The following is an 11,164-nucleotide window of genomic DNA, read 5'->3' as shown; positions in this document are numbered from 1 at the left end:
GGGAGATGAAGGCGTGTTGTGTGGTTGTTTGTATCTTCCTGCAGGTGGTTTGTTGACATGGTAGTGAAGTGCATTCTGGGCCTTGTGGTCCTGGTGGCTGTCTCAGCCTGGGCTGAGGAGGAGGTGAGTTATGCTCCAAATGTATGCTTTTATTTACTTAAGTAAAGGTACTGCGTTAATGTTAAATGCTCCATTGAAAGTAAATTTACTGTATAAAAAAACAGAAGTTTTACACATAGATTGCTATTCATTCATTGTTTTTCACGTCGAGGTTTTAAGCTAAACACTGGATTAATCTATAATAATGATAAATGTGAAAACCTAATCTGGTTTAATGCAGTGCGTTAAAAAAAATACAAAGAATAACGTTGCACTGAAACACAGCAGTCTAAATTTGCTCTTCTGTCTCCCTTTTAATTTCTGGGAAAATCCTGATTCTGTAAGTTTGTTGATTTTTTTAATAATAAAAAATATATATATCCTGACTTTTCTGAATTTATAATAAAATATACAATTTATTTTATATTACATAAATAAAAAAATAAAATCTGAATCATTTTCCAAACAGGTCACTGAGGCTTTGACTACTTCAGAGCGGATTGAAAGAGCAAACCGGGATGTTGGTGAGTATTACTTTTGTAATATAGAGAAATAATAGCGTTTAGTCCTAACTCTCATTAAATGTATCTAAATTGTTTATATGTGTGTGGATTTTTTATTTTATGTATTTTGCGTAGTTACATAAAGTCACATATTGATCACCATGTGTGCTGCAGTGCGTTCCCCCGATGAGCCATACATGGAGGATGACGTTGCGTACGACTCCGAGGCTGAGAAGAACGCCGACCCGTGCACGTCTCGCGGCTGCATGTGGCCTCGGTCCGCCGATGGAAACGTCTACGTGGCCTACGTCATCTCCAGTGTGTTCTGTAAGTTCAGCTCATTTAGTTCAGCTCGTTTTATATTTTATATTTGTATTCTTTATATTTCAAGATAAATAACGTTCTATCGCATCTTAAATCAACAGAAAACACAAATTAATTATATTCTGTTCTATTGTTAAACTGATAACCAATTTAAAACTCATTTGGTGTCTCTTAATGTTACTTTTATTCATCGCACAGAAATATTTCAACATGTTCCCTCTATCAACACAGAGATATTATATATTTAATATCTCCAACTTTAGTTTTAAAGAGATTTCTTTCTTCCAGCTGCCCGTGAGGTGTCCGTCATCGAGCGAGGCCTGCAGTCCTTCCACGGCGTCTCCTGTCTCCGCTTCGTCAAACGCTCCAGCCAAAGGGACTACCTGAACATCCAGTCCCTGAACGGGTGAGCGCCCAGCGGAGAAAACATAACATTGATGAAGGTCAACTGACTTGGTGTTAGAATGATATGCTAAAGTGTTCTCTTAATTATTTTTGAGCAGTGTAGTTTATTTAGTCTTAGAAGTAGGAGACTTTTATCATCACGTTAAAGGTTGAGTAGGTCATTTGGAAAAACCACAGAGACTTTGAACGCATCACCGAACTGACAAAGTCCCACCCCTTTCATTCAGAGTTCAAAGCTGCTCCTCCAGAACACCAAGCAAGTGCTCGAGATCGGCAGAGTGCAATCAGGAAGTAAGCTTTGACAGACAGGCAGGCCGTCCAATCAATTTCTCCGACCCAACTTTTTTCATAGGACAGAGTTTTTACGGTCCTGCCACGGCCACAGATGACTTTTGACATGTCGGATTGTTACGAGGATTTCAAGTAATATAACTGAAAGTGTTTCTGAATAGAATCACCTACTCAACCTTTAAGTAAACAATTCAGTTCATCACAAACATTCAACATCAACACATCTGAGGAATCATCTTAACTGGACCAGAAGAGGACGATAAACTACTTTATAACATATCCTCATTATGTTGATAAAAAACTTCTGTCTGCATTATGTTTTCCTGCATAACCGAAATGTATTATCTTGCTAATAACAACGACAGTAAGTGGACTGAGTGGATCTTGTCCCGGACCCCCACAGGTGCTACTCCTACATCGGTCGCCGCAGCAACGGGCAGAATCTGTCGCTGCAGCGCTCCGGCTGCGTTTATTACGACACCGTCCAGCATGAGGTGCTCCACGCGCTCGGCTTCCACCACGAGCAGAAACGCTCCGACCGCGACCAGTACGTCCGTGTGGTGCTGGACAACGTCATCCCGGGTTTGGCACCTTGTTTAATGGGATTTGTAGTTTGAGATTTTGAGAACTACGCTTTATTTGCATTCTTGCCGAGAGTCGGGTGAGTAGATTGATGCAACTCTCATATTTGTCCTTTAAACATGAAGCTACAACCACCCTCATGTGAGCTTAACTTAGCACAATGACTGGGAACGTTGGGAAACAGCTAGCCTGGCTCTGTCAAAATGGCCACCTCAGTTATGTGTGTTTTTGACACTTCGCTAGGTCCCGCCCCGCAGACTGGCCAATCATAAATTAGAAACATCCAGCTCTGACCAGGGTCCGACAACTCTGGATTTTCTTCATTTTCAGGTTCTGGTTTTTGTGGATTGCATTTAGTCATAGTTTAACGTTACCATACGGTTACCAGCTGCTTAAGGTATAGGCCTACTGAAAAAGTACACACAAGAAACAGAAGTAGAGCAAGTGTTCTCCAGTCACAATATGGATGGTTTCTCCATTCCAGATGACGAAGGGCAAGATACTGAACCACAGATTTCCCCCAAAGGCTGAAGCCATCAGTGTACGAATGTGTGTGAACAGGTAAATAGACTGAATGATTGGCCAGGACTAGAAAAGCGCTATAGGCTGCAGGTCCACACGAACGGAGCTGAAATGGGTGAGGAGGCTGTAGGGGGCAGGACTGGACCCGGGGCCTTCCTGTCACATTTCTACCAGCACCTGTAAACTCATGAACTCGTCCCATGTCTTGATTGGCAACTCTACCCTCTCCAAGCCAAAAATACCCATAAACCTGTGTCAAGAAATCAAGCGTTTTTCCCAAAATGTCCCAAAAACTATTTCTTTAACCGCCGGTAAACATTTGGACTGGCGGGACTCAGGTGGATCTCATCATGATTCTGGTTTCTTCTCAAACCTCCAGGAAAGGAGCACAACTTTGACAAAGTGGATACTCTGAACCAGGGAACCAGCTACGACTACGGCTCCGTCATGCATTACAGCAAGTAGGTAAAACACAACACTGGTCCAACTCACACAGGCTCCGCCCTCTACTACCTAAGTCATACTGTCATCCAATCACGTGCATGCATTCAGCCACTAATGATTGGCATGAGCATTGGCAGCCAATCAGGACATTCCTACTTGAATGCCTACAAGACCCTCTGTATAGACCTTTCTGCGTTTGAAAACAGCGATGATGGAATTTGTGGGCGGGGCCAAACTGGTGTCACATGTCAATGCCAAAATCTCAAAAAATCTGGACGGCTATTTTACAGGTTTTCCAGCAGAAGTCGGGCTGTCTGACATTAATAAGCTAACAGTTAGTGCCGTGGTGCGTTCACTGACCCGGTCTCACAGATCCACATGAACTCAGTTAGTGGTTTTGTGGGAAAACCCAGAATCCATGCAAAAGAAAAACTCATGCCATAAAAAGCTCTTGATGCTAAATTTATGTTAGCTTTATACTATACTTTTATATAATTTTTCTATATGAATACTGTATTCATATTATATAATATTGTGACACATGTTATACCCACATACACAAGGATGCAGGTTTACGTTTAAAGCTTTAATGTCTCACTTTTATCATTATGGTAATACATGTTTATTATTTTTGTGAAATTTAATTATTAAAGTAAATTGCATAATTACATATTAGATTGACTAAAAGATGCCACCATTGATAACAAATACAAAAATAAATTTAATACATAAAAACTACTGCAGAACCGATCAGTTTAAACTTTACTTTAGATACAACAATACGCTCTTGTTTTGAGTACTGCATATATATATATATATATATATATATATATATATACTGTATGTATATATATATACTGTATTTGTGTGTGGTTTCAGATATGCGTTCTCTAAGAACAGCCAGCCCACCCTGGTGGCCATCCCTGACCCCAGCATCCAGTTCGGCGTGGCCTCTGAGATGAGCCAGAAGGACGTCGTCAGGCTCAACCGGCTGTATAACTGCAGAACGACCCCCAGGTGGATCCACAACTCACTATTATATATATATTCTTCACGCTGATTCAAATCTCTCTCTCAGAGATTTGAATCAGCGTGAAGAAGAATGTGAAAATATTCATTACTTATGGCTTATTAGGATTTTTCTCAGCATTCCTGAAACAGAGTTTACAACCTGAGATTAAAAGATATTAGGTCCTATTTGTGATGCTCCTGTGCAAATACCTTTTACTTCAGTAAAAACTCTAAATATTTCTTCCACCACTGTTTATAAATTGCAGAGGGAATGTTCATATTGGGAAATCAACCTTCTTATTGCTTTCTTAAACAGGTAAACAAGATGATGCAGAAAATACTTCAGAAGGAGAATAATCATCGCTGTCTTCATGTTTTTTCCAATCACTGTCTCATCAATATATTATATGTGCTTTAATCAATATCAATAAATTTGCATTCAAACATACAGCTCTTTTTACGTGTGTACTTATTGTCTAACTTTTTCTTTAAACAAATCAGCACATCTCATATATACACTGATACTGTAGAAAACTAATTGAGCACATTCTTCTGCAGTTATATATTGAAATGTGCTCAATTCTTTCCATTTTAAAGGTATCAATGAAACAAGCTCTTGTGTTTTATTGTACTTTGAGTAAAATAGGTTCCTCTTCATCATATTTAATATAGGCTATTAGAACATTCTTGTCAATGTTTAAATAATTCTGCAAACAAGACAATGTTGGTCATCGCAGTAAGTATAATTTATGGCCTCTAATATTACTGTTAATTTTTCTAATTGTTGGGTTACATTTATGTTGGTCTGTTTTTGTATCACTTATATATTTCACGTTCCCGTTAATGCTGTTGCAATGACCACATCTGCTCTCAGCGAATATAAGCATTGAAGAAAATATATTATACTTCTACGGGGATGTTTAAAGGCTTGAATGTAAAAAAAAACACTATTTTTCTCAATAAACCTGTATTTACCTGGTCCGCCTTTGCACCTGTGTCTCTTTTTTTACATATAAATCTCCTTTGTTTATTCAAGTACAACTTGATACCACGGTGGGTTTTCCACCAGCTTTCTTTTCAACTCAACCTCTCATCTAAATAACAAACATGACTTCATTGAAACTCGGGGAGAAAAATGAACTGAGATGGAATATAACAGGAAACTGGAGCAACAAACAATTCATTTAGACTTTGAAAAAAATATTTTGCATATACAGATTTAAAATATTAAAACAAATGAAAGAATTAAATAATTCTTAATCTTAATTATTTTACAGATTTCTTAATTCAAAGTTTCTGATTTCAATTCGATTTAATTTGTATACTCTATTAATGTGATTATGAAATAGACTCTTTTGGGAAACAACATTATGGGAATGAGCATCTGGCATCAAGGTGAAATATTCTTATCAGCTGCAGCAGGTATATTTATACCTCCGATACACAAACAGCGGCACAGAAACGCCGGTCTGACTTCCTGTTGAGTGGTTGTTGCATGAACATCACCCAACACGTCTCTGTTGGCTGCAGGTTTAAGGAAACATGGCCCGTCTGCGGTGCACTCTGGCTCTTCTGGCTCTGATGGTGACGTCCATCGGTGCTGCCGAGAAGAAGGTGAGTTTTCTAAATTTCTAAATTGTATTTTTACTCATAAAGCACATTTCATACGTTTAAAAATGGTTCAGGGTTATGAAATACACTAAATCAAGGGAATCAAACCGGGAAAACTTTAATTTCATCCTCTTTTAGTGCTTCGATTTTTTAAGTTTCTTTTAAGTTTGTTTTCATAAAACAGAAAAGTTGTGAAGCATCTTAATTTTGTTGTGACAATACTTCCATATTTGACACATGAAAAATGTAAAAAATATTTAAACGACAAATAATTTTTAGAATAACCTGCTGGAATTTGTCATCATGCACAACTGTTGATTCAATAATGACTTTAAAACACGAGTGTCGTCCTCTCATCATCAGGCAAAATCTGTCTCTGAAAGGATCCAAGATGCCAACACCAACATCGGTGAGATACTGTGATAATAATTCTAAGTAGATAGGATTCAAATATTTACAGTATGTGTATATACAGTATATACTATATAACATACAGTCAGGCTACATTTTTGAGACATAATTCAGCTTCTTTCTTGGTTCAAAAGACATTATGAATGAAGGACAATGTGCCTGCAATGATTTCAAATACTGTAAATAATGTGGATTAACTAATGGCAAAGTGTTTTGGGGAGACACAAGACAGCAGTGATTGGGTTGTTTGCATTACATAGCCTATACTCACTAAATGAAGAAATACATTTCAGACTTTAATAAAGTAGCAAATGCTACTTTATAAACTTTTTTCTCTAAATATTGCCCACCTCTCTCGGCTCCATTTTTTTTCACAGTGGCCCTAATCTGCCGTCGTATGTAACAAACTGTTACTTGATTAAATTAAAAAACATTAAAATATTCAATTAAAAACAGATACACATACTCCTGCCCCTTGTCAAGATGGTGAAAGAAAAAATCTACTTGTTTTGTCCTCTCTGGTCTTCCGTACCATGCTGACCTGTGCTCCGTGTTTGGACACCAGTCAGGGGCCCCAATGGGCCTTTTGTGGAGGACGACATGGCATATGACTCTGAGAGCGAGAGGAACGCTGACCCCTGCACCTCCCACAGCTGCAAGTGGGACCAGGCCAGTGACGGCTTGGTCTACGTGCCCTACATCATCGCAGACCACTACAGTGAGTGTGCTGCAGTTTTACAGTTTTACACTTAATTAGTCTTAAAACAGGATTTGCTTGTTCAAGTTCTTATGAGTTTCTAATGTCAGAATGGTCGGTTCTTGTTCCATGCAGCAAATATATTAAATCACTAATCTAATAATTAAAGAAATTAAACAAACCAAGTGTGAATATTTCATATTAATTGGCTTTTTAGTACAAAATGAATTTACCGGACAGTGATTCTATATTGAACTCTGTTTCAATATCAATATGACCACCTCACTATTGTTTTAAATGTGTGAATCTATCCTTTAAGTAAAAGTAGGAAACATTATCAAGCAACATGTAATCCTGAAGCAAGATCAACATTTTTATATGAGCATTTTATTACATATTCTTTTTTGTAGGGCAGTTAATTTAATGAAATGCATGTATGTGCTTTCTTGCAAAGAGTTACATTAGAGAATCAATATCGCTAACGCTAAATTTGGAGCTACATCATAGCTTAGCACAAAGACAGCTAGCCTGTGCACCAGTAACAAAATCAACACAAGGTAAAAAACAAGACATAATGTAGAGGTTAGATTTAGAGGTGCTGATAGGCTGACTTGAGCAGGCTAGCTATTTCCAGCCTTGATGCTAAGCTAAGCTATCTGGCTGCTGACAGTATCTTCATATTTTGTGTGCAAACATGAGAGTGGCATCGATCTTCTCATTTAACAAGAAGGTGAATAAGTATAGGATCTGATCCATGAAATGAGATTTTGCTAGCGTGTCATATGATGGTTGTACTTTCAGCATCCAGAGAGCGGGCCATCATTGAACGTGGCCTACAGTCTTTCGACAGCGTCTCCTGCATCCGATTCGTTCCCCGCGCCAGCGAAAGAAACTACATCCACATCCAGTCCCTGGACGGGTTCGGCCTTATTTCATGTTTCAATCACTAGCGTTACAAACTGTCGATATAATGACACATCGTGTCCCATTTTTCACGAGGATCAATTTAGAAATGTCGATTTTTTTTTTAAATCCCCCCCAAACTGAGTGAGGTTCCAATGGCAAGTACCTGTTATAATAAAAATGTATATGAGCTATTTAAAGACTTACAAGATTTTAGTGCTGTAACATCTGCATATAACCTTGTTGGACACATCAAATATTTAATTGAGTTTCAAACATGGGTTTACAATTTCCTTTAACAAAGAAACAAGGAAACACCTGTTCTTGAAATGTGATTATTGCATCCGTGTTGTTGTTTCATAAATGTAGATACAACTTTGGCCATGTAATATTCATGTTTTTCAAAATTAGAAAAAAATATATGTTTGTGTGAATTATTTGTATTAAGGAATCACCCTGGGTGTGTAAAGGCCTAAACCGTAACTTTAAAGTTAAAGTTCTGGTTCCAAATCAAGTGCTCTTAAGATTAGTGTTTGTGTCCCACAAGGTTATATTCTTATATTCTTTCTATTCCTCTCTTATTAACCATGTACATAGACAAAATTATCTCTCCAAATTCTAATGTTAATTTCTATACCGATGATACTCTCAATGTCACGTTTTTGTCTTTATCTGGCCATTGTAAACCTACAGCCCAATCAAATTCTGACAATACAAAAGTTTATTGCTATTCTCAATGTCCCTAAAGAGCATCCATACGGTCCCTATCCATACATTTCAGAATTCTCAAATTGAAATCGTGTGATACAAATTCTATCTACAAAATAACGCACACTGTTTATGTGTTTAGGTGCTTCTCCTACGTGGGTCGGCGTTTCAATGAACAGGATCTGTCTCTGAAGCGACAGGGCTGCTTGTACCACGATGTAGTCCAGCACGAGTTGCTGCACGCTCTTGGCTTTAAACACGAGCAGTGCCGCTCCGACCGAGACCAGCACATCCGCATCCTGTGGGAGAATATCATACCTCGTGGGTGGCCTATCGTCTACTGGATTTATTTTCTGATTCTATAAATCATGTGCTGAAGGGTTTGGAGGTTGACTAACAAAATGGTCCATAACAAAGCATGTCTTTCTTTAATATGCATGGTCCCTGGAGGGCCTGGACCCCGATAAAGCCCACAAGCCAAAACATTGTATTTGGTATGACGAGTTGTTCTGCATACTACAAGTGTTGCTAGAGTTTTACGTCTCCAGACTTTTTCCCTTCTCCATCCACCTTGGAAGAAGGTGATGCTTGCCACAAATGCTGACTCTACTTGTTCAATATGCACGGTCCTCAAAATATGAATCCAAAAGGTTTTGGTGATCCAGTGAAAAGTACACTTTATTGACCCAAAGCAAACAGTAAAAGTTTGGAGGGGAAAAATTAGTTGTAACACTAAATGTATTTAAAAAAATGTTCAGTTCCATACAGCGATGACAAGGATTTCCTCAGTGATGTTTGGATGGTTACAACCGTTTCCTGCCTCAAGTGCGGGATTGTGTTAAAATAGTGGGCCAATAAAACATATTGTATTTGGTAGAGCTGGTTGACAGTGGAGCATCAGCAGTAATTTAATTACACAGCTCAGATATGGAAATGCTACAAGGTTTTTGCTAGTTTACACAGCGATGCTGGAGTTGTGTATTCATTTTCGTTTGCAGTCCCCCAAAACGCCGTTGTCTTGGAAATGAACTACCAGAATGTAAAAATACTTGCATATTATGTTGAAAATGTCTCAGTAAGAATCTACAGGCACACCTCGTTTGGCTCGGCAATCCTTTACACATGTTCAAGGCGTGGCATAGCTCAGTGCAATTACATATTCACAACTTACATGATACTCTGCATGCTCACTCATTCCGTAGGTTGGGAGTACGCCTTCGACAAGATCAACACTCTGAACCAGGGAACCCCCTACGACTACAACTCTGTGATGCAGTACAGCAGGTTAGTACACAACACCACAATCCACTACTCATGAGACCAGAGAGTCTCCTGTGATTCTGAACCGAACGGCAACCTCCATTGCTGAGAAATAAAGCCAATGCGGAACTGCAGTTCCTCAAATGGCCACTTGAGGTTGGCTCCCAAAGTGAGTCCACTCCACAGCCCCCCATGTTAAAAACTTACAGCAAAAATAAACATGTTTACCACCTCATGTCTCTGCAGCTAATATCTCTGTTCAAGCAATTTGTATTACAGGTTTTTATATAACTCACCTGTTTGAATTATATTAAAGCTGTGAAATTATGCTTAATTAAGGGGGTTGGCATTTTGAGTGAGAGGTGGATGCCGTCCATGCTAGCTATCTCCTTTGCTGCAACACCTGGGCCCGCCTCAACTCCACCAATGATCCACCTGTTTGCCCATTCTGGGATTAGCTGTGAGGTAGTCACCCACTTGCTCTACAGAAGCCTGAATCACATAGACTACGTCCATATTTCATACAGTCTGTGGTTGTTTCTCTCTCCACAATTTGTCATAGCACAACCAAAATGTGTTATAGCCACCCCAAATCCCCACATCTGGTACATCAACCCCAAAATGTATTTGTGATTCCTTCTAATTTCCATATGTGTCATATAGGCCCCCAAAATGTGGTCTTGTTGGTTGTAATGCATAGATTTGTTAAAGCACCGCCACAGTGCTCTTAAAATCCATATTTCATAGAGTCTGTGGTCTGACACTGACACACATGTACTGGCACATTAACTTCCCTTGTATGTTTGAATCCAGGTACGCCTTCTCTAAGAACAACCAGCCCACCATGGAGCCGATCCCTAACCCAAGCGTGGAGTTGGGTGTAGCCACGGAGATGAGCCACAACGACATCACCAGGCTCAACAGGCTGTACAATTGCAGATAAACCAGACAGGTAAATAAACACACACACACACACACACACACACACAGAGAGAGAGATGTCGACTTACATTCATTTCCTGGAGATTTACAATAACCTTGAGGCCTGTAAACTGAATCCAAAATATTGAAAAAGAAGTTGCATTCAAGTGTTTTAGTTTAAAAGTACTGTATTTTGCATTTCAGAAGATCACGAAACAGAATATTAAATTCATAACATTTTCATGGGTGCATAATCACCTGATATTTTTGAGTGTTTGTGAGCCTTTCACAAGAGCTTGTGGCTCTTCTGCACCACCACGTATACCCTTGGGTGAAAAGGTGCTCTGCAGTCTGCAGCCACGCCACTTGATGGTGCCAAATCCTACATACTGTACTCAAGTAAAAGTACTAAAGTATTAGCATCAAAATACACTTAGGCTACGTTCACACCGCAGTTACAAGTGACCTGAAT

At 39.0% G+C, this 11,164-nt stretch overlaps 1 protein-coding gene across 1 annotated transcript; it reads left to right on the top strand.

Moving 5' to 3' along the window:
* On the top strand, positions 1–10,714 carry LOC311018821 (uncharacterized protein; the record flags this gene model as incomplete). The annotated part of the gene is made up of 13 exons (XM_084017890.1): positions 1–123; positions 569–623; positions 777–929; positions 1,215–1,332; positions 2,026–2,204; positions 3,106–3,187; positions 4,050–4,187; positions 6,176–6,201; positions 6,769–6,921; positions 7,702–7,819; positions 8,654–8,832; positions 9,714–9,795; positions 10,585–10,714. Exons 1-13 carry the CDS (start codon positions 58–60, stop codon positions 10,712–10,714), a joined length of 1,479 nt encoding a protein of 492 aa, XP_083874016.1. The 5' UTR covers positions 1–57.
* Positions 10,715–11,164: the final 450 nt, after the last annotated feature.

This window comes from Eutrigla gurnardus, assembly GCF_963514095.1.
Source record: "Eutrigla gurnardus genome assembly, chromosome: 9".
Taxonomy (NCBI): domain Eukaryota; kingdom Metazoa; phylum Chordata; class Actinopteri; order Perciformes; family Triglidae; genus Eutrigla; species Eutrigla gurnardus.
Note: the sequence above shows the minus strand (reverse complement) of the source record. Positions and strands in the feature narration are given on the sequence as shown.